Source organism: Ambystoma mexicanum, chromosome 1p (assembly GCF_040938575.1).
Source record: "Ambystoma mexicanum isolate Mex_15411 chromosome 1p, UKY_AmexF1_1, whole genome shotgun sequence".
NCBI classification, from domain to species: Eukaryota; Metazoa; Chordata; class Amphibia; order Caudata; family Ambystomatidae; genus Ambystoma; species Ambystoma mexicanum.
The window spans coordinates 1,042,968,540-1,042,993,097 of record NC_090921.1 but is presented as its reverse complement, the minus strand read 5'-3'; the positions used below and the strand labels follow the sequence as shown (position 1 = coordinate 1,042,993,097).

The window sequence follows — 24,558 nt, the reverse complement described above, 5'->3', positions numbered from 1 at the left end:
TCCTACGGATGATTGCAGAAAACTTCTGAGAAGGGGCCAAATTGAAATGTGGAGATATGCATGTTTCAGATTCACCGCAAAGACATGCCTGCCTTGTTTAACTTTGGCACCGTGAACAGTTTGGAGTAAAACCCTCAGCCTCTTTCTGGGAATGGCTTTCATCTTGATTAGTTTTAAGATTTTCCCCTTCTATCTCCCCGAAAGTAGATATAACAAGCAATAGGAGAGGACGGGAAGGTAGGAAATGGGAAAGGAGCAACCTGAAACCACTGTTGCCAACTGAAATCACCCATAAATTGAAGGTCATGGTCCGTTAGGACTTGACATGAAGGGACATTCTCCCTTCCACCTGCAGAGTGCTGTGGGACCGATCCGCATGATCACTTATTGGGCCTGTTGGTTGTAGTAGAGGAAGCTCTTGTTGAGGGGCCGAGAGAGAGAAAAATCTTTGAGCTGAAGTGTTCTGTTGCTTTTTTTTCCTCTGAAGACTGGGAGATCTGTGCTATTGCCTAGCTTTACACTCCTGGAAACCACAAAAGCGAGCAAAAGAGCACGATGGGAAAGCACTCTAGAGCTAGTGGTCTGTGGTATTGTAGATGGTTTAAAGAGCCCCAGCAAGGATTTTGCAGTGAGGTGTTCGCTCTTGTTGTAAGTTCATCTGTAGTGTGATGCAAAAATCGACCCCATCAAAAGGGTCGTCAAGGCGTTTGTCCTGAACCTCTTTCGTAAAATTTGGTAGTGTGCAACCAGGCCTGCCTGCAAATGTCTGCACCTATGTCAACTCCTCTTGAGGGGTTAGCATTATGCACAGCAGCATCCAAAAGACTGTGTAATAAACCACTCTAGCATCCAACAGACCATCTTTGAATAGTTCTAGATTTTCAGCTGGATACACTTTTCACACTCAGAGATCTTTCCAGGGTCTTTGACTTGCAGCTGCCAGTAAAACCATAGCATCAGCCTGACGCAATTGCAGCACCGAATTGGCATTGACCTTTTTGCCTAGGGCTTCAAGAGTAGAATCCTCTTTACCCAAATATTTGAGGCAAAGGAGGAAGATGAGGACGGTCCACAATACAGCCCGGCAGCCATCACTAGCAATGAGGATGGTACAAGTCAGGATCCCATTAAGACTTGCTTGGCCTGCATTAGCCAACTCACCTTGAAAGTTTTATTTGTAGGAGTTTCCGAGTGATGATTTGTCCGGATCTTCCTCTCTTCAATGAGAACATTTTGCAGTCATACCCCTGACCTCTCCAAGGCTGGTTGCATTTTTATTTCTGTCTTGGTTTTTGTTCACATCTCAGGTGGACTTACATGGTTTCAAATGCACACGTTTTACTGGGTCTTAATTTAAATTGCTTTCACAACACTCTGTCTGCGGCACACTATCAATGTTCACACCTATTGATAAGTGGACTTGGGCCACACCAATTGATAAGCTGAGCTGGGCTCTCCAATCTCATTGCCTCCCTCTCTCTACCTTTTGGGTACGAGTCTTTTTATTGTTTGTTGAGTTGCCCTGTTTATTTCATGAGTATGACTAATGTACGTTTTTTTCTTCCCTATTTCCCTTTCCTTTTTTAACCACATTGTTTATATCTTGCTTGGACCATTGCGCTTGATGCTGAATTGTTTTACTTCCATCTCTTCAATCCCTGCTTTGCTGCAATTAGCTGTGCTGTTCTATATTTTGATCTTGAATTCTTGATGTGTATTTTGTGGGTTTCTTTCATTACTGTTGTTCGATCTTTTCAAGTAAACTATGTATGGCCAGCCCAGAAGAAGACCCACCCAGTCGAAACACGTATCAGCTGTGTTCCCTTCTGACTTTGTGCACCATTAACAATCAATTGTGCATATCTGATCATGCTATATTTTCATTAGCCAGTGCAGTGAGACAGTGACTCCTTTCGTGTACTCGTATCGAGAAAGCCCCTGCAAGAAGCCCAGCGTCTGTTGGTGGAGATTATAGTATGGGAATTTCTAAGAAAATAATGAAGTACATGAGCCTATCGTCGAATGCACTTGCTGAGGAAGGAATTTTATCTTCTTCTTGTGCAGTGGTGTCTTGCTGTTCTCTGGGGTTAGTAGAACGACGCTTAGAATCGGGTACTGGGTCTTGGGTGGGAGGAGGTGGCAACAGAGTAAATTCACTTACCGGTTGCTGTTTCTCAGTGATAACATTTCATAGGTGCTTCAGAGCTGGCTTGGAAAACCTCCAAGCGCTGAAGTCGATGACCTAAGACGCAAACTGTAAGTGCATCAGAATTAAAACAAATCCTACTGGTGCTCTCGTTCCAAACATGAATGTGGATCCACTGCTGTGTAGTGATGTCTTCAGGAAAGACAGGCAACAACGCCTTTATGTTCTGGCATAAGTGGTAGGGAAACCTGACTGCCAAGCCTGAGGCAAAGGGGGAAACATTGTGTAAAGGACAATGAAAAAAGAATGGGAAAAAATGCCAGTGCCGGACTCATTCGATCCCGGAATAAAAAACTAAAGAGCGAGGCCTGGCGGTGGGGTTTGTAGAGGTAGGGCATGTTGCTGCACAAGGACAGGGTCCTGCATAAAAAGAAAGTGACACTTTTTGTGGTGGTACAAAAATGCTCTGGTCCCGTTTCGTATGATGGAATGTCACAGAAGAACATGTTACTTACCAACTGGTAACGTTCTTTAAATTGGATGTTCCTCCAACGTATTCCTCATCTTAGATGTATTCAATCCAGCTTTGCTGCTCTTCGGAAATTTTTTCGGCAGAGGGTGCCGTGCGTCAATGTCATCGAGTCGATGGTCCATCGGGTATATAAGTAGCATGCGCGGCGCCCGTTGGCCTCAGTTCTGTTTTTCCCCCCCTTTATCTTTGATTTTGTACTGTATAGATTGTGCCGGCAGACAGGTATCAGCCTTGTGAGATTTGAGTTGGCAATCACCCGGAAAAATCTACAGAGGGGTAGGCTGGGAGGGCGATGAGGAATACGTTGGAGGAACATCCAATTGAAAGAACGTTACCAGTTGGTAAGTAACTTGTTCTTCGAGTGGATTGTGTCCTCCAACGTATTCCTCATTTTAGATAGACTCCCAAAGCAGTATGTGTAATTTCTCTGGAGGAGGGGTTAGATTTTTCAATGCCCTTAGAAGGCGGAATATAGCACTGCTTTTCCAAAACTCAGCTCCTTAGACTGGGACGCATCCAGACTATAGAATTTTGAAAAGGTGTGTAGTGAAGAGCAAGTTGCTGCTTCACAAATGGACCTTTTGGAACACCTCTTTGAAGGGCTGTCGAAGAGGCGATGCCTCTGGTGGAATGAGCCCTTAACCCTTCTGGTGGGTCTTTTCGTGCTAATCTGTAGCATTCTGAAATGCAAAGCACAATCCAGCGTAAAATTGTCTGTTTTGTCACCGATTGACCCAGTTTCCCTCCTGTGTAACCTATAAACAGCTGGTTGTGCACCAAGTCTGGAAAGTCTAGAGATGTAAAAGCTTAAAGCTCTTTTTGGATCCAACCTGTGTAATCTTTCCTCTTCCTTACTAGGATGGGGTGGAGGATAGAATGTGGGTAAAACAATTTTCTGACTTAAATGAAAATCAGATACTACTTTAGGTAAAAATTATGGTTTAACCCTCAACACAACTCTGTCCTTATGGAACACAGTATAGGGTGGCCCAGAAGACAGTGCCTGCAATTCGCTCACTCTTCTTGCAGATGTTAAAGCAACTAAGAAGGCATTTTTCCATGTCAGTAATCTTAATGGACACGTGTGCATAGGCTCAAAAGGAGCAGACATTAAGAATTTTAGGACCAAATTGAGATCCCAAATCGGTACTTGAAATGGGTGAGGAGGAAACACATTAGTGAGTCCTTTTAAGAATTGTATTATCAAAGGGATTTTGAAGTAGGAGCATTCTTCCGACGAGCGCTTGAAAATGGAAAGCGCCACAAGGTAACCTTTTATTGTTCCAACATTCAGACCTCTATGTGCTAGGGTCAGAAGAAAAGATAGAACTTCCGGAATAGAACATAGAAAAGGATCGACATTCTTTTCTCTGCACCAGTTACAGAACTTTTTACAATGGCAACGGTATAGAGACTTTGTTGTGGGCCTTCTTGCCGAAAGCAGCACCTCCATAACATCACCTGGAAGGTTCCAATCCCTGTATCTCAGCCTTTCAGATACCAAGCGTGAAGGTTGAGCGTTTTGACCTCTGGATGGAGAACCTGAGCCTCCATTTGAGAGAGAAGGTTCTCTCTCTGAGCAAGACGTACTGGAGGACAGATGGACATGTCTAGAAGGTCTGGGTACCACGTTCTCCTGGCCCAATCTGGGGCAATTAGGATCATGCGGCTCCCGAAGCATCTCAGCCTCCTGATGACCTGACGAATGACAGGAATCGGAGGGAACGCATACAATAGTGGGAAATTCCACTCCACCACGAACGCGTCCCCCAGGGATCCTCTGGGGGGAAATTCCCTTGAGCAATACCTTGAGCACTTTCGGTTGATACCGGTTGCAAATAGATCTACTTGAGGGGTTCCCCAAAGGGTGAAGATCTCTTGAATGACTTCCTAAGCCAGTTCCCATTCGTGGGACACCGTGCTCTGCCTGCTCAGAGCATCTGCCGTCATATTCTCCTCTCCGGCTAGATGAATTGCCGTTAAAGATATTCCCTCCTGAATTGCCCAATACCAGAGCTACATTGCCTCTCTGCACAGAGGTAGTGATCCCACACCTCCTCTTTTGTTTAGATAATGCATGGCCACTGTGTTGTCCGTCATTATCAGGACATTCTTTCCCCTGACAGATGGCAGGAAAGCCTTCAGCGCTAGTCTGATTGCCCTCAGCTCTAAAAGGTTGATGTGTAGTTGGAACTCGATGGAGATCTGACAATCAGCGGTCGTTGATCGTTGGCATGAGCTCCCAACCCCATGAGTGAGGCGTCCGTCACTACTGTGATCTCCGGCCATGGTTGCCAAAAAAGGTTCTCCTTTTAGGATGTTCTCTGTACAAGTCCACCATAGAAGATCTTGTCGAACCTTGTTCGGAATCTGGAGAAGATCCGTCATTTGACCCGAGAACTGGGACCACTGAGTCTTTAGAGCCCATTGAAGGGATCTCATCCTCAAGCGTGCCTCTGGCACCAGGAAGATGCAGGATGCCATGAGGCCGAGCAACCTTAAAAAGTCGTAAGTCTGGAGATTTTGGGCATTTTGGAATTTGAAACCATCTGAAGAATGTCTTGAGCCCTTGACTTGGGAGGTGAGCTCTTTCCCAAGGATGTGTCTAATACAGCTCCTGTGTACTGAAGCTGTTGGGAAGGTGTCATTTGCGACTTCTTGAAATTTAGGGAGAAGCCCAGTCTGTGGAGGAAGTGGCAGGTGACTTTCAGATGATCCAGTGCTTGCTCGGCAGATTGTGCCCTGATCAACCAATCGTCCAGGTAGGGGTAGACATGAATCCCCCCTCTCCTGAGGTGGGCTGCCACCACCACCATTAACTTGGTGAAGACCCTCGGGCGGAGGTCAATCTGAATGGCAGGACTCGAAACTGATAGTGTGAGTCGCCAACTACGAACCTCAGGTATTTTCTGTGCTTGAGATGATTCGGCACATGAAAATAAGCATCCTGGAGGTTCAATGACACCAACCAGTCCTGAAGTTGAAGGGCCTGAAGGATCTGAGAAAGGGTAACCATGTTGAACTTGTCCTTCCTGAGGAACTTGTTCAAGTTTCTTAAGACCAAGATGGGTCTCAGTACTCCGTCCTTTTTGGGGATCAAAAAATACGGGGAGTACCATCCCTTGTTCTTCTCCGCAGGTACTGGTTCTATAGCACCTTTCTCCAGCAGGGTTAGAACTTCCTGCTGTAGGAGCGGGTACAAAAACTTCAAAGGGTGTCTCGCTGGAGGATTGCTTTGAGGTTGCGTTAGAAAAGGAAGACAGTAGCCTTGGGCTATTGTTTCCAGAGCCCAAACATCTGAAGTAATGGCTCGCCATTCTTGCAGATGCTGTGACAGCCTGCCTCCTAAAGGTGTTTTGTGATGCAAGTCCTCAAAGTGGTTTTGTGGCGGTTGTTGCAGCCGCTGATGGCAAAGAGGCTGCAGCTGGAGCTGCCTTTGCACGTTTTGCTTGTCCGGCCGCGAGTGGCCTGTCTCTGGCCCCTTTGACTGGCCATTCCCTTCGCCTTTCCATATGAGGAGTAGTAACGATAGGATCGTCCCCTCCATCATTGTCCTGGTGCACGAAAAGGCTGAAGTTGCCTAATAGCAGCTCCTAAAGATTTGCCAGCTGCCTTTGAGGTCTGCAACCTCTCAAGGCTCTCGTCAGCCTTGGTGCCAAAAAGGTGAGACCCGTCAAAAGGCATGTTCAGAAGGTGGTTCTGTACATCCGGTGCAAAACCTGAGTTCCGTAACCACGCAAATCTGCGTATTACCGTGCTAGTGCCCATGGACCTGCTTACACTATCTGCAGTGTCCAATCCAGATTGAAGGGATTCCTGCATGGTTTCCTTTCCATCTCTAACGATGGCTGGGAACCCTTCCCTTCCCTTTCATCCCCTTCTGGTATGTGCTGCGCCACCATTGCGATGCACTCCCACAGAGTGTACGAAAATTTTGCCAAGGCACATGTGGAGTTGGCAGATTTTAAAGCCATACTCCCAGCTGAAAATACCTTCCGTGCCCAGCCATCCACAGGTTTATCGTCCCTGTCTGGAGGAATAGAAGTGTACGCAAGTTTGTTAGAAGCTGTGGCTGCCTGTATGACCAGACTCTCAGGAGTTGGATGTTTGGACAGAAAGCCGGGGTCGCTACTGGCCGGGCGGTATTTTGAGGTGAGGGATTTATTTACCGGAGGAATAGAATCCGGAGTTTCCCAATTCTTGGCCACCCTATTTTGCAGGGCTACATGAAAGGGTAGTACTGGGTCTTCGGTGGGACCATGGTCCAATATATCTGTCAAATCATCCTGGATGAATTGGGCTGATGGTCTAGCCCATCCTAAGTAATCTACTACCTTTGTCATTAACTGAAAGTATGATGGACTGGCATGCTCTCCTGGTTCTGGTCTGCCAAAGTCATTTTCAGGAGATGTGTCAATGCCACTTGCATTGTGTAATGATTCCACCAAGTCCCTCATTCTGCTTTCTTCTGAAATCAAGCATTCTGGTACATTTGGGGTGCCATATTCTAGCCCAAAAGGTACATTCTCCTCATCAGATCTCTCCTGTTCCTCAAAAATTGAGGTCAGGGACTTGAAAAACTCCTTCCTGGGTAGAGGCTTGAAAACCTTCTCTGGGAGAAGAGGAGGGAGAGGTGTATTACAGGGCTATGAGGATATTACAGGTCTTGTAACCTTATCTTTCCCTTTTTCTGGCTGCACTGGCTTGGCTGGAGCCTTTGGCGCTGAGGGCTTTGACGTCGATAAGGGCGTTGACGGCGTCAACGACATATCGGTCGTCAACAGGGTTTGCTTCGAGGGCGTTGAGGCACTTCGAAGATTTTCCCTTCAAGGTGTGATGGATCTCAGACGGCGTCAGTGACCTCGAACGGTGGACTCGACTCGAGCGTTTTTTCGCTCAGCGTCCTGGACGGTTCTCTATCCTTCATAGCGTCATAGCGAAAACAATGGGGAAAAATGGTAATCGTTGAAGCTAATAAAAAAACTGAAAAGTTAACTTTAAAAATAGTTCACCAGTGTGGGCTTGTTCTATATAGATATAAACTTGCAGTAATCGGTTTGCTGACTTGCTGAATATTTTCAATAATTTACCTTGAATTATTCTCTTCTTCTAATCCAAGAATGGAAATGCACTGGTGAATTCGCACAAAACAGGACTGTCGCTTTGCATTTCAGAGTGCAGTTGGCTAAGAGAGCTCGCAGAGTGGTCTGCACCAAAGGAGCCAGTTTCAGTTCTTTTTTCAGCCCACAAGTTCAACCTATACTAACAAGAGATCTGAGGTTCGGAAGGGCAGACATAAACCTAGTGGCCATGACGCTGTTGGAAACATTATGTGAAAGAGAAAAGCAGTTCAGGTCTAGCATCTGCATATCAAGAGCGTGCATAAGGCTTGAATGCCATGTATGTAACAACCGTACACATTCAGAGCTCTCACGTTTCCCATGGCTTTCCAGACCCGTTTTTGGTTGCAACCGGGCACATGTAATTTTCCTAAATTGCATACAATAAAGAATAACTACAAGTCCCGAAATCCTATTGGGGAAACAGGACTGTACGTCCCTCTCAAGCATACTATGGCTATTGAAAAACAGAGAGATCTGTAAATTCCCAATAATCTCAAATTACTTAAAAGGTGTTTTTGCGTGTAGTCTGTGGAATGCGGTTTGGGTGTACCCTGAGGTGTCGTGTATCGTGTGGGTGTCAGTTGTGACAAGGCCAGCACCTTGTCCTAGTCAGGAGGGGAAGTCCTGAGCCAGCCCTATCCACTAAGGTCCCCATTTTCTCTTTATGGGCCAGTGAGTTTGTGGGCAGTACACTCGCATCTCACTCCTAACCTTTGAAGACTCAGATGTATCCATTGCTTCTGTCTCAACCAAAAGATGCAATCGCAGGAGAAGCTGGCATAGGTACAGCAGTGACAGAAGGATGGAGGAAGGACAGAAAGGCCACAAGAAGCAGCAAGGAAAGTACTTTGCAGGGAATGAATGTCCACATGTGGATGCGCAGCAGCCTCAGCAGTGTGAGATAGAAGAGGGAGATGTAGTTTGTAGCAGTGCAGCTTTCCCAAATCACGGCTTGTAACGGAGAAGAATTCTCCGGGAGGGGGCCGCACCACGGGAGACACCCATTCGACCACCATGGACTTTCTAATGGGGCTGCAATCCCAATGGGCACGAAAACCTACCAGAAGGGAGTCCAAACTGCAGCCACTGATACAGATTGGTACAATTAATGGCCTCAGGTATCTAGGCGCTAAAACTTGTTTACATAGTTACAGATAATAAGACATGTAGCATTTGAATTAAATTACATACAGTTCAGGAGATGATGCAAATAAGTATTGACAAGAGTTACATAGCATGTCTGGGAATCGGGTGGCATGCTAGAACATAAGAGAGACATATTTAGGGAGAGAGGCTGCATGAGTTAAGAGAATGTATGTGTAGCGTGGATCTATAGTGTTGCTGGTAGGGTCATTGAATCATAAATGCAGAGTGGAAGGAGGTGTAGGTTCATTCTGCTGTGCAAAGAGCCAGGCTTTTGCGCTATTTCTGAAAGGCCAGAAGCAAGGTTCTGTTCAGAGGGCGTTAGGCAAGGTGTTCCATAGCTTGGCCGCTAGTACAGAGAAGCTGGATCCGCCTGCTTTTTGCAGTTTGCATAGCAAAATGTTGAGGCGATTTAGATAAGTGGGTCTGGTGGATTGGCTCTTGGTAAATTTGTCAGCCAGCTATGTTGGCGCTGTGTTGGATAGACACTTATGAGTGATAACTAATGTCCGTAAGGAGATTCTGTCACGCACTGGGAGCCAGTGTATATCACGCCTGAGTGCTGAGACGTGGTTGAATCAAGAGTAATTTAGGGCTGATCTGAGTGCGTTATTCTGGAGCACTTGAAGTTTGTTAAAATTACGTTAATTGGTTCCTAGATAAAGAGCATTGCAATAGTAGAGCTTGGATAAGATCAGAGCTCTGGCAAGAGTAATGCAACTGGTAGTGGAGAGATAGGGTTTGCAGTCGTTGATCAACTTGGTGGTGTAGGTTATTGTTGAGGCGGTTGCACTGACTTGCCTAATGAGAGAGAGGGTGGAGTCTAAGGTGCAATCAAAGTTAAAGGATTTGTAGAGTGCATCTAGTTTGTTTAGTCGAGATTGGGAGCAGAGACGCGGAACCTATGATAAGTAACTCTGTCTTATCATCGTTTAGGCACAGACTATGGGTAGCCACCCAAGCCTGGATCTGGAGATGGATATAGTTTAAAATGTTCTAGTCTGTCATAGCAGCCAGAGTGATGAGGATTGGGTGTCATCTGCATAGTTAGTGTGACACCCAAGCCATGGAGGTGGTCAAACAGGAGCTTCGTGAAAATATTGTATAGGGTGGGAGAGACGCAGAATCCTTGAAGGACTCCGCAGGACATGGGTACAGAATAAGTAGATAAAGTGGGGGAGAAAGCCCTCATGGTCCTATTGGCCAGAAAGGATTGAATCCAGGTAGCAGCGCTAGTAGAGAATGTGGCTGCTGTGGTCAGATGTTTGGTAAGGATCTGGTGGTCCACCAGATCAAAAGCTGCTGAGAGGTCAAGCTGCAGTAGGAGGCGATGTGTCCTTTATCCTTTAATTCATCCATTTGGATCTTTAAATCAAGGAGAGCTCATTCTGTTCCATGTCTGGGTCTGAATCCGGATTTCTGCACGCTTAAAAGTTTTTTGTCTTTTAAGTGTTTTTGTATCTAGAGGTGGGCCGCTCTATCCAGGATTTTTAGGAGGAACGGTACTGTGGTTAGGGGTCTGCCGTTGGTAGGCAAGTTTGTATCTAGATTGGGTTTTTGGAGAAGGGGCATGACCCAGGCTTCCTTAAGATTGTCAGGGACTGTGCCAGATTCGAAAGAGGCATTGATCAGAGATGCGATGAATGGTGCAAGATCCTTTGCTGCTTCCTTTATAGTTTTGGCTGGGCAAATATCCCCTTGACATCTGGTGGGTTTTAAGCTAGCTATGATATCTTCTACTTCTTGGGTAGTGACTGGGGAGAATTGGAATGGATGACAAGGTAGGGGCTGGGAATCATGAGACTTCTTAAAGTCGGTGTTTAGCATCAAGCAGCATTTTCTTAGCTTCTATTTTGGTTTGTAGTACAGCTATTTTGTCTAGGAGTGCTTCTTGGATCTTAGGACACCAGGATGCATCTCTAGTGCAGGATTATGTTGGTAGAATTGGGGTCTCCAACTCACTCAGGATAGTGAAGAGCTCTTTAAGCCTGATTTGGCAATTTGTATTCTTGCGTTGCAGATCTCTTTTTTGGTGTTTAGTATGGCTGCTTTGTAAGTAGTAGAAGCAGTTGTGAATATTTCTTTGTTGAGGGTGGAGGGCTTTTTCCCCCAGTTATTTTCAGTGGCTCTTTTTTAGTCTACACAAGGCTTTTAGGGCAGCAGAGAACCATTTGTTTAGGTGGGCTATTGGCTTAGCTTTTCATGTTTTTAGTGGGGCGACTGTCTACTGACTGGATAAGGGTATGGTTGTACAATTCCACTAGTAGCAATGGGTCCTTTTAAAAGCTATTGTGAGGGTTATTGATTGGCTGAAGAAGAAACAGGAGGTTGTCCACAGTAATGTTGCGGTTGTTTCTAGTTGCGACCTCCGGTGCTAGGGGGGCCTTTGGCCTAGGGCACAGGCTATTCTGTATAGTAAATTAATTGCAGCGATGGTCTGTGCAAGGGCATGGAGAGTTGGTTAGCATAGTGGTGGAGCAGTTTAAGTCAGCTAACCAATCCAAGGTTCTACCTTTGATATGTGTTGGGCCTCTGACATAGTGTATGAAGCCTAGCTGAGAGATGGTATTCTGAATCGTAGTTGCATTGGTTTCATTGGCATCATGAAGAACTAAGTTGAAGACTCCTAACAATACTATTTGGGAGTTTGGTTTAGTGTTGTGTGTGAGGAGGAAAGTAATGTTTTCCTCGAAGGATGAAATTGGTCCCGGTGGTCGGTAAATGAGATGCACAAAAAGAGTTTGGGAGGATGACAATGAGATTTTAACTGAAAGAAGTTCTCCAGAGGGGAATCATTCTTTGGTGAGTTCTCTGAGGCCCAGGTGGGTTTTCGCAATGAAAGTCACTTTGCCTCCTCTGCCAGATTCTCTATCTGCTCTGATGATGGTGTAGTCTTCTGGGATCGCTGGGGACCAGGAGGGCCCTGAGGCTGTGTGTAACCAAGTTTCGGTTATTACCAGAAGTCGAGATGGTTGGAGGAGATGAGGTCAGAAATGTCTAGTGCATGAGCAATAAGAGATCTATAGTTTATAAGTGCACCTTTGATGGTGGGTTCGCATGGGGTAGATAGTGCAGGATCTGATTTTCTAGTTACAGCCACAGTATGTTTGTTATGAAGGAAGGAAGGGCAGGGCGCCCGCGCTGGGAACTGTGGGGAGGACAGATTTGTGCTTGGTAGGTAACGAGTTAGGCAAGTTGGGACTGTTAAAGTGTGTAAGGTGAGATCTTAGTCTGGCATGCCTGGCACTAAAGTAGATTAGGCATAGGTGAGGAAGCGTAGAGTGAGATCCATTGAGCTGGCGTCAGCGGGCAGGGGCAATGTTGGTTGATGCCATGTTAAGATAAGACCAAGACTTGTAAGGCAAGAGTGGGGGCAAGAACCTAGTGGGTGCTATTGTGTTGAAGATGGGTAGGAGAGTAGCCATGGTTAGGGTTACTCTCCGTAAGGTAGCCATGATTGTCAACAGGCAGCAAGCAGAGGCTAGGATCTTAGTAGAGTCTGTGCTATTTAGTTGCTGAGGTGACGATCTGTACATTGGCAATCCCCCAAGAGAGACTAAGGAGGTGAGCTATGGTGAATGTGGATCGAGCACACTCAGGTAGGGGTGATGGAAAGTTGCTAAAATGATCGGGTGTGGAGTAGCAAGAAAGGTGGCAGGTAAATCAGGCAACTTGAGCGGCAAGCTGTAGCAAAGCGTAAAAACAATCAGCAGATAACAGATGACAATGGGTAAAAACAATCAGCAGATAAAAGGTGACAAAAGGGGGAGAGGTCCTGGAGTGACGTCAATGCCCTAATCGGAGTGTGAAATGCTGTGAATTAATACAATTACATATGCACAGAGGGACATGGCATCATAGTAGTTCGATAATGAGAGGTAGCCCACAAGACATGCACGTTATTCAACGTAGCAAGAGAGCAAACAGGATGGTAAATTTGCCAGTTGAAGATTAAACATGGTGTGTTACAGCATGTGCAGGGACATAGATCAGAGTTAGTGCTACATAAGCAGCAGGCTCGGTGAACGTGAGGAAATATTACGATGACTCACGAATGGGCTTTATGCAATGAGTGATAAGATTGTTTCTTACCGCATCGGTATGAGTAGGTGGCGTTATGTCGGCTTGTAGCTTGCAAAGTTCTAGAGCAATGAGAGTCAGTGTGGGCGGGCTGAGTCCAAGCATGCAGAGGTACAGTTTCTTAGCAGGCGGGTAGAGCCGACGCCGAGATTTATGGGCACGGCCTGCGGCACAGCCAGGCACAGACAGGAGTGGCCTTGTGCTGGGGGGCTTTAGTCATGGGTGGGCCAGCTTCCGCCTTACTTCACGGACTATAGGCAGAGCGATAGAAATGGTTGCTAGGCAACCAATAGCAAACAAATGTTGGCTCAGTGCAGCGGCCATCTTGGGGAATCGAAAAGCCTACAGCAGAGTTCAGAGCTGCGGCTCCACGTGGGTACAGGGCAAGCCAGGCGGAGCATGACCACGGCTAAGTTAGCCTTTTTCCAGGAGGGGAGCAAATATGAAAATGTGGCACTTGTCTGGATCTTCCGATCGGCGGGCCCGAAGGAGGTGGAGGCAGGAAGAAGGCGAGGTGAAACATTGGAGGGACAGAAGGTTGGTGGAGAGCAGCTGAGAAGGAGGCAGAGTAGATGGGTCGAGGTGAGAATGATTGGCCTTTGACAATTCCAACAGCGCGAAACCATGGCACAATTCCCAACTCCCTATAGAATACTAAGCGAGGCAAAAGTAGGGACAGCTAGGAAGTTCTTGAGGGAGTCAGTGATTCCGCACTTTGGGCAATCACCCCAGCATAAGGCTAGTAAGTGGAAAGTAAGGACTACCGTTCTATACTACTATCCTAGGACTATGGATGCCTGGGCGGGAGTACCTGGGGAGATAGAGAGGGGCGGTGGCAGCACCAATTTCCCCAAACCCATCTACCAACCCGAACAACAAAAACTGTATTATTTCACCTGAAGCATGAGTTTGCATGGGGATCCCCATTGATATGTGCTGTTGAGACTGAGTTTTGTAGTGGTTCTAGGTGTTGTGTTTGGTGAAGATGTGGTATGGTTTGGCAAAATACAGAAAAGGTTAGTAGGCTGAAGGAGCCTTATCACTCGATATCGAAGCATTCCTTGATGTAGCCCACAGGTCTTGCAGATTCGGCCCACTGAGTTTTTTTTAGTACACCTGTGATGTATTCATTGCTTGGGGGTGTAGTTTCCTTTTTTGCAGTTGAGCATGAGTAGACCAGAGAAGAACATTCACCTTAAATGTTTTTTCAGTCTTAAAAAGTCAAAATGCATTTAAGAGGGCATACAGGCATTTGGTTGGGTTCTAACAAGAAAGTTAGATTATATTAGTCTGTACGTCTCGCGTTTATAGACCTCTGGGCTCAGTTGTCTAGCAGGAATTTCAATGCAAGGAAGGCAACCTTGACTTGTATGTGATAGTATGCAGGCACAGTTCACCAGGCAGGCTTGTTTTACCTTAAGATATCTTAGGACTTCAACACCAGTTCAATATCTGTGGTGGCATCTCGGACTGGGAAAGGAGGTCTAAAAACTCATTTTGACATGCCCACATCCTTGTTTTGAATTCCTTTAGTTTGAGAATTACTTTTGGTAGAACAGGAACTGGAGATATTCACATAGAAAAATGACTCCCCAGCTGGTCAAAAAGAGTATTCCCCTTGACACAGTAGCTCAGCAGTTTTTGTACCTCGATGTTGAAAAGAGGTTAATCTATATTTCCTTATCTGTACCATTTCTTTTGAACACTGCCACTGGTGATCTGTAAGCCTTGACCAGGAGCAAGTAGCCGATTGTTTGAGCTTCCTTTCAGAAGGTGAACACTGCCCACTGTACATGGAGAAAGTGGGTGGTGGTGGTGGTTGTGGTGCCTGATCAGATCATCACTGTATTCAATGTTATTGATGGAACAGAGGATTTTAAGGCTAAACAAACCATGCTCTGTAGAATGACTGTTTTGGGACCATATTCCTTGGATTGGTGGGTAACATGGTTAATCCCCATCGCATCAGTCAGTTGTTAGACTGAGGAAGAGCTGGTTTTGAAAATAATATCCCTTCAACATGTATCCTGGTGCTATTAGCAAAAAAAACACTAGAACTGTACATCAATCCAGCTACTGACCTGTAGCACAATTGATATTTCAGAAATTTGTGAATCAGTCTCATATTTATCCTTGCATGAGGTATTATGAAAACGGAGGACTGCCAAACCCAGAAGAGCCACGGATCTATATGCCTGGAGGTCAAGGTTTTATATGAAAAAAGGATATTTCTGAACATAACGCTCTTGCAAGACTTGTGCCCGCCTTCCTTAGGAAGATAATATGGAGAAAAGTAAATGAGATGTAGGTGTACTGAGTCATAATTATTATAATTGTTACAATTGTTCTTTTATAACACGCTTAATACCAGGGGCCATTTTCTAAGCGCCAGCCCGGGATTTGAACCGGTGTTGCTATGCGTTGTCTTGCTTCCAAGAGCCCCTGAGATATCCTCCCAAAGAGAAGTCTTTCAAGGACCAATTGTCCAAGTGTGCAAAAAGATTCTTGTTTCTCTTAGGGTTTATTTGAAACTTAGAGTTGCTCGACAGTGCCTTCAATGTGAAATATCCAGTAACAATGCCTCAATGCAGAGGGAAATGTGAATAGAGAGCATGCAGTCAGTGAGCCCCTCAACGTTGACTGGGAATGGCGGTGCATGATTAGGGACTCTTGGCAGTATCAGACTGAGTCAGCGCAAGGTCTTAGTTATAGTTAGAAGCTCCACGTCTACATTACCCTCTTTCTAGGCTGGGACACTGAGCAAGGTGAAACATATTCCACTCTAAAAATCATCTTTGTCTCAGTCTCCTGACATTTTCTGTCAAATTGGGCACCCAGCTCCAATTTCACCATTAGACAAAAAATGCATTAAATATGTTCATCTTTCTTTGATTTATTTATACAGCAGGGCGCTTTTCACAAATAGTGTGGTGCCTGAGAAAAGAGCCAACATGTCAAAAGATAATGATTGATGCGTAAGCAAGTGTTTGTATAATGGTTTTCTATACGTGGAATCAATTGAAAACTACATCAACCATTGTCGCCAGTGCTGTGCTTCAAAGAGTATTACAATTAAACAGAGCCACTTGTCACAGAAGTGCATTGTGGGGCACAGGAGCATCTTGGCTGTTTTAATGAGGTGTGCTTATTTCTGCCCCTACTACAGTGTTTTTCTGTCCTTTTCATTTGCGTTTTTTTATTTTCAAAGGGGATAATTAAAACAGGGATACAAACAGCCCAGTTGCTTTTTCGTACTAGATTTTTGATTCTTAAATGGTTACAAAATAAAATGGCGTTTTAGGTAGGCCTACTCTTCAAAATCTCTTTCCAAATATATTTTGGTTTGTTTAAATAGCTTCAGCATAATGAAAAACTCAGAAGAATGATGATTCTTCAATTCTTCTTAAAAGAAAATCAAGAGCACCTTCATTGGAACCAAAAAGGTTGAAACAATAGCGCCAGGAAGGCAATCTTTTAACAAAGCAATATCACTTTTGGAACCACTGTAGAAAGGCAAACGGGTCATCACAAACATCAACAGGACACAGCAGCTCTCTAAGAAACCAAAGGAAACAGACAACAATGGAGAAAAACATTTGTCACCAGATGAACTGATGGAGCAAATAGTTATTGCTGTCTAGTGCTGATCCAGTTTGATGAGATGGAAGCTAAGTGTTCATTTGATACTGATATTTCCAAATGAAAACTACATTGTTAACAGGAACCCATAGAAAATATTATACAATGTTGTAGAGCATGTTTGCTGTATTGACAAAAGAGAACCTGCACTTTACTCACTCTCTTTTCAGTGTAAACGGCGAAGTGTTCTTTACTTGCAAGTCAGGATTTGTGTAGATCAAGCTTCCACCATAACTCACATTCTGAAATATGAAAGACATTTTATTTTGAAATACATAATCAAAATAGGAACAGGCATCACTTTATTTTTCTTTCTGTGATCCCATTACGTGCGAAAGGCAAATACAATTTACGATTTGGATTTCTGACCTTTTGTATCAACAGATAATTTACCTGCATGTAACACTTTACTCACTTTAGACTAACAATTCTAGTCTTCCATAACTAAGCTTCAGACATTTTCAGGCAGCAGCATCTCATAAGACTTAGCACAAATGAATATAGTGAATGGCTGGTGTCACAAAACCAAGTGCGATCAACAACAGAGACACTATGGACATCAGATTAAATCACGGTTTAAAAGCTGCAGTTACAACATGGAGTCAAATTAAATGGGTCTCCAGTGAAAATGTTTCCAGCAAAAATGTAGTCGTTGAAAAAGTCATGGTGAAAATACCTCTGCAGTGAAAAAGTTGATAAGCAAAATGTAGTCAGAAAATGCAGTTGAAAAGTAGCCAACAATGTAGTATAGCTAGGGTAATTGTAAGAGTTAAGGAGGTTGTTGTGGACTTGCGATTGCCTGGTTTAGGGTTAGAAATTGTGGTTAGGGTATGGGTTAAGAGTAAAGATTTTGGTTAGAATTAGGGTAAGAGCTAGGGTCAGGGTGGATGCTGCAGGGCTGGTTGATGTTGGGGTTTGGTCAGTTGTTATGGTAGATTAAGTGTTAGGGTAAGTGTCAGGGTAGGGGTCATGGTAAGTCCAGGGCTAATAGAGTAATGGTTTGGGTGTTAAAGAAAGGGATAGGGAAGTTGGGGAGTGCTGGTGATACTGGAGTAGGATAAGAGTTAGGATAAATCTAGTGGTTAGAGCAAAGTAAGCATTAGGGTAAGTTTTAGAGTTGCAATTGGGGCAAAGTTATAGTTAAGATTAAAGCAAAGGTTTGGGCTAGGGCAAGCGGTTAATGAGATTGGAATTAGGTTCACTGTTCTTTTTTCATTGATTTTGTATTGAGTAACATGCAAATAAAATGCTTTAGCGCGCTGAAAGGTTAGTGTTCTGTAAGAGTTCAGTTTAGTCATTACAATTCGGGGAAGCTTTGGGGACAGGGTTAAGGTGATTGTGGAGGATTTATTAAAGGTTTGGGTAATTGTTAGGATTACAGCCTTTAACTTTTCACATGACTAAATGTTGCTGTTAGACCCCCTGAACTCTAACAATAAGCTTTAGTCAACAAATCTTTTTCTTTAAACTTTCAGTCCCTTCCCTACATTGGTGAGTCACTCACAGTCCCCACCGTTTGTTATTGGATATTTGCTCTGTAGCTACAGGTCCTCTGCTTGTGCTCCAATTCCTGGTAAACCCTTCGTCTGGGTCTCGGGACCCTATATTCGTCCTGGAAAATGGCAGAAGCATAGGTTGCATAATAGCAGCACCAAGCCCAAAATCTTCCACCAAGAGGCTTCTCTACAGGTTGGGTCTTGATGCCTTCACCACCTCCCTATCTTAGGTTCCTGGCTCTAGTGCCCCAACAATCATCCTCATTTACCTCCTTAACAAGTTGCAATGGTCATGCACCTAAGGGGTCCTTCCTTGCACGTCCTTTTCTCTCTCTCTCGTCTGCAACACTTCCCTATATGCTTGTGACTCCACCCCTTCTCCACTCAGCCGCAACATTAAGGGAGTGTCTGCTCCCCTCTCACCTCCATATGGTCTTCTCCTCCAACCTCCTTTCATATAACCATCTAGTCCTTCTCAACTCCTTCCAACCTCCACCTCAACACACTCCTCTGCCTCTCTTACGATGGCACCGTCACCTTCATCCTGAGCACACGCCTCCATCTCTCACATGAGATCTCTTCCAACTTCCTCCTGAATATACTCCTTTGCCTCTAGTTCCATGCTCATGTAACTAGCTTCGGGAAGCATTGGAGCGCTTTACAAGTCATGGGGGAAAATTACATGCCAAGTGAAGACAACTGCATGGGAGCAATACAAGGGTGCAGGCATCTAATAGAGGAGGGGGAATAACGGAAAATGTTGCATCAACAAACAACCCTTGATGTCACTGGCAACCTTCTACCGAACACATTACTCCACCTCTCTTTTGTTGCCACCGCCATCCACCATAATACTCCTTCCACTAATTGTCCACATCAATCTCCCTCCTGCAACCTCACTCTTCCTGAGGTTTCCTCAATATACCGTAATTTTATCGAAGTAAATCACTTGTGGGCAATTTACTGAGAGAATCACCTCATAGGAAAGTAATATATAATCGATCATCAGTCAGTGTAATTGCACAGACACCCTTGAGTCGCACTCCAGGTAGCTCATGTGTTCCAAAAAGTTTGTAATAATATAGGAGAGTCCAAATAAATATCTTTTTTTTAACAACATTTCTTAAAATCCATACCACAAGGTGAGGCAGCAAGATGACTCATTTCGCAATGATCCCATTGCTTGTTCACATAATTGGTCTACCCAATCCAAAGCATTATATAGGAGGGAAGGCTTGCTTGTCACTGGAATCATGTCCTCTTTCAAATGTCTTTTATTCTGTCAGTAAACAGTAAGTTCCTCTGGGCTCTCTCCTAGTACACATTGTGCTGGTGGCCACCTTGTAATATACAAAGCTCAGTATTGGGAATAATGGGTAGGAAACATTAAAACCGTAACGCGAAATACAGTGGCCACCTGTTGAATAAATACAGCAAACAGCTATAGGATGACAGCACTAATATTGTATCCGTATCATTTCCAGACAGAAAATATCAGTGTCACCGTAATGTCTACCCAGACATCTCCGCAGTATGTTAACATGCCAGATCACGTTATTGTAATTAATAATACAAGGCCTTCTACCATACAGGTCTTCACGACCAAAGGTACATTATGGAACATATAGTATTGGATATTGTAGTTAGCCGATCTTGCCTTTTCTCAATACAGTGCATGGCGCTAAAGTAACAACCAATACACGTACATTTGGAAAGTCATATTAGCAGTGTACAAGTGTCACGCGCCTCCATGGCTGGCGCTTGTGGAGTCAATGGAGGACTTGCCTCAATTGATTGCTCCACCATGTTTGCCTTGCGCCGCTCCGCACGGGCTAGATGTTCTCCAACATGGCCGCCGCCGGGAGGTACTTAGTCACTTCCCTCCCGGCGGTCGGCGCGTTGCAACCCAGCTTTTTCCCCCTTTTGGGTTTACACGCTGTCCTCTTGTCGGCGCTCTGCTGAGCTCTTCCGACCAGTTGCTTTCTCTCTCCAGTGTTCTCCTTTTCTCTCGCTCGCCCCCGGTGCAGCCCTCTCTCTGCAGCACCGCGGCAGTACTTGGTTTCTCGCAGCTGGCTCTCTCCTCCTTTGCTGGTTTCTGCCCCTTGTCCGCTCCTCTGGAGCTTTTCTACCACACCACCCTCCCCCCTGCACTGGCTACTTCATAGGCCGGTCCTGCTACCTGGAGTCTCCATGGATCTCCTTTTCTGCTCAGATTGCTTACCTGTACCTTCACTTCCTCAGCGCTTGGCGTTCTCTGGCTCTTCTCTCCCTTTTTCTGGATTTTGCTCCTTCCCGTTATTGTCTTTGGAATCCTCTCTGCTCTGGCCAGACGAGGAAACCTACCTACCTTTCTGGAACTTATTGGTGAAGACACTGCACTGCTCCTATATTGGACTATTCAGAGCTGCCTCAAGTCCTCAGCAGCTAGGGTTTTTTTATGCCAAATCAGACTGTTTCTCCTTTTAAAGCTACCCCGGAAGTGAGGCCACTGGCCTGCTAGTTACCTAGACAGCCATTGTGGCTTCCTTTTGAGGTAGACCCTATTGCCACAAAAAAGGAATAAGAGGTCTCCATAAAAAAAAAATGATTACAGAAGCAAAGCAAGGAAGAAGCTGTGCCAACCAATCCCCCAACAAACCCACAGAACTTGACAATAAGAAATAGCAATCCCTATCAAGACCAGTCTAATGCAGGGTCACAATACGACATACATGATGTTATTGTGCATGGTTTGGCTTCTGGATATAAAGTGCTATTTGCTATGCAAAGTTAGGACACCGCCATTCACAGCCCAAGTGGGCCAGCACATTCTTATTAATATTTAATCATAAATAGAATACAATGTGATGAGATTCCCAACGCATACAAAACATTTATAAACACAGAAATGCACTAAAATCTAAGGTGCTATGTGCCACATACAGTTCTGAAACCATAACACGCAACCTCACAAAGGAAGCAATTTGTATACAGTACAAAGGAACAATTTAATGTGCCATATGCTGTGCACCTCGATCATGTATCACTAAATCACAATTTATGAATAAAGTCCATAATATTGTGATATGTGATTAACCTGACAAATGTAAAGTGCTATGTAAACAAGGTATTCCTATTAGTAGTCTCTAATAGGTGAGCACATCATTTTCTAGACCCACAAAGATCGTAAAGTGTAATATGCTGTGCAATCTAATAGTTATAAGATAACATTCTAACAAAATAAAACACATACATAAGCACAGAAAGACAATTAGATAACGGTATTTAATGCAATTTGCACATGTTATGACTTACACCTAATAAGTGTTGTGTGCTACATACAATAAAAAGGGTGAGCATATTCTTAGAAGCACAAAATAAAAGTTCAAAGTGCAATGTACTATATAGCTAGGCAGTGATGTGAGAATCTGCTATAAATCAATAAGTCTGGGGGCATGTTATTCATGATATTGTCCATCCTGCGCATCCATAAAATACCTCATATACCGTTCATCCTTTGTCTTTGATCCCAAAGAAACCTAGGCTCCATGGTAGGTTGTGGTTCTACAGTGGAGACTGACCTGTCCATTCCCAATAGTGACCAGACGAGTTCCTTCATCAAATGTGTGCAAGAGTCCACTCCATGTGTGATAATTACCCATCCAATTCGCGGATGGGAGAAATTCAAAAAAGAAAAGAAACAAAAGGAGATAATATAACCCCTACCATTACCAATATAAGATTATACCTGGACTCCTGCCAATCATTTATAAAACCTATGTTACTAATAGTAAGAAAATGTAGCCAATCATATCACTAAAAGGAGAGAAAAAAGGAGAGAAAAACAAAATAAAGGAGGAGAGGAAATTAAGAAATGTTTCTTCAAAAATTCCCAAATGTGGTCAATTAAACAAAAGAAAACACACAAACAGCCTGTGGTATCAGGAACATTCCAAATGTATAGGCAATACACCAACATACTTAATTCCATAAATCATGTTCCCAAAAAAAGTGTACAGCTCTTCATCCACATTATGTCCAACCTGATTGTGTTTCAAAGTCCAGGATACACTGTGTCTCCTGTTGTCGTAACACATGTTCTTTGTCACCTCCTCTGGGTCCCACATCAATTTTGTGTATACCAATAAATGTAAAACCATCACGTTTTCCTCCATGCACCTTGTCAAAATGTTTAGCCATAGGGTATGCTGCATCATGATTTTTTTTATGGCTCTGCAAAATTTGAACCTTCAATTTACACTTAGTGCTGCTGATGTACCACTTGTTGCAAGAGCACTCGAGTACATAAATTACAAAATCAGAGTCACGTGTGATTTCACTGGTAATATTTATCGAATGGCCCAGTAGTGGATGTTCAAAAGTCGTGAAATTGTGGGCAAACATACAGATTTTACATCTAGTACATTTAAAAAAGCCCTGTTCTGATTTGTTCAGCCATGTGGGTGCTCCACTTCCATGATCCCCTTCCATAAAATTTCTAACCAATGTGTCCCTGAAAGAGGAAGAATTTCAAAAACTTATATCAGTATAGTCATTTAAAATGGAGTTCAAATCTTTGTCAACTGTTAAGATCTTCCAATACATTTTCAAGATATTCCAGTGCAGGAGTACCCAATGTTAAAAATAAGTCGTGTAGCATCCCTTTCTGATTTACTCACCTTTGAATCCTGATTCCCTGATAAGAAAGTGGTCCTATCACTTGTACGGGGCTTAAGGGATGATCATTCGATAATCGTTTTGGGCTATGCTTGTTGTTGGAAGCCCCAGGCCATGATCTTACCCTCCTTATCAAAGTCTTCGATAGTTGAGCAGTTGCAGCAGACTCTAATAAATTCCCCATAGGGGATGCTCCAAATAAGATTTCTAGGATGGCCACTCTGAGCATGGAGGGGGGTGTTAGAACCTGTTGGTTTTCTGTGCAATATAGAATCTTGATTTCATGCCACAGGGGGCTTCTTGATGCAGGGCAGGATGTTTGGGCCGATGGTGGGCTTAGATACTTCGGAATTCAGATTACTAGGGACGTTGATTCGCTTCTTGATCTAAATATCAGGCTTAAACTTGAGGCTATTGCAGTACTGTGTCTTAAGTGGGAAAGACTAAACTGGATCCTTATGGCAAAATTAACGAGATCAAAATATCTTTGCTTTGCAAATTGTTAGATGTTTTTAACATGCTCCCTCTTCCATTTTCAGGCAAGCTGGTACTAGAAATAAACAAACTGTTCAATACATTTTTAGGGGGAGAGGAAGGGAAATCGAGGATTCCAAAAGACATCCTTGGCTTCCCTAACACAAGGCAGTATCACACCGCTTTCACGCTGTGTAGCCTGCATTACTGGCTCATGCCGATTGCCCAAACTGGGTTACCATTGAGTGGGAATATAACCATCCAATCCCGCTTGACTGCTTTCTCTGCATGTTTGTTTTTGAGTTTTACAGTTTCAATATAAGCTGTGATTATCTGAAACCCATCGTTCTTTGGATCCAAGTAAGCCTTTTGAGGAGCTATGCTCGCCCATGAATGCTACCTTGCATGGTTCACCTCCGATTCTACATTTAGCTCGGAGTTTGCCGTGCTCTGCCTCCTTGCTTTATAAACCTCTTAAGCCGGTTGAGCTCCAAACAGCCTCTCGGCATGGTAGAGGCAACTGGGACTCGGATGTAGAGAATGCTGTCTGATACTGAGTGGACTCGTATATGTGCAAGTCCAGGAGGTTTAAGCTCTATTTAGAGTTGAGGTATTCCCAGCAGAGGATCTCTCATTATATTAACTAGTCCACATGGGAACTCTGGCGCTGCAAGCTAAGTCAGGATGATATCTTTTGTAACTGTAGGAGGCATGTGGTTATCACTTTACATATGTGTTGACTCTGTCAGAAAGTTCAATTGTCTTGGGAGAAGTCTTTCAACGTATAGATTTTGGGTTGGGCTTTGCTCTCCCTCGTACATCCATGATCTGTTTGTTGGGCCTATTTCCATATTACATTAATCTATCTACTGGTAACTTGTTCTGGATTTATAGAGCCCTTTCGGCTGTTAGGGCGCCACTTCTTTGTTTCTATGTTCCGTAACCTTATTCTTCCCCCTATGATTGTAAAGCGATCTGTTGCTTCCCAAAGCTAGGTCTGCGCTCAATAAATACCCTAATAATAATAATAATGTGTTTATAAGGATTAGGGCGTATGTGGTGTTTAGGTATAGTGTTTCTTTACTACACATACAGTACTTACCAATATTATATATTGCAATCTGTAAGTCCCAGAATACAAGAAAAAACAGCACTTGATCTGGTTTCACATACCAGAAAATGAAAACCTGGGTGGTGTGGCTGTAATGAGGTTGTAACCTAAGGAGCTGGTGGGTGTGTGGGGGAGGAGGGGCTTTAAACAGCCTTGCA

At 44.1% G+C, this 24,558-nt stretch overlaps 1 protein-coding gene across 2 annotated transcripts in view; it reads right to left on the bottom strand.

The window, feature by feature from the left end:
* Window positions 1–24,558, bottom strand: part of LOC138447857 (palmitoyltransferase ZDHHC1-like) — a 1,205,337-nt gene that overhangs the window by 225,760 nt on the left and 955,019 nt on the right. For both annotated transcript variants that reach the window (XM_069604299.1, XM_069604307.1), the window contains one exon: window positions 16,823–16,905. In XM_069604299.1, the coding sequence (XP_069460400.1) occupies window positions 16,823–16,905 (83 nt within the window). The remainder of the gene's footprint in view (window positions 1–16,822; window positions 16,906–24,558) is intronic.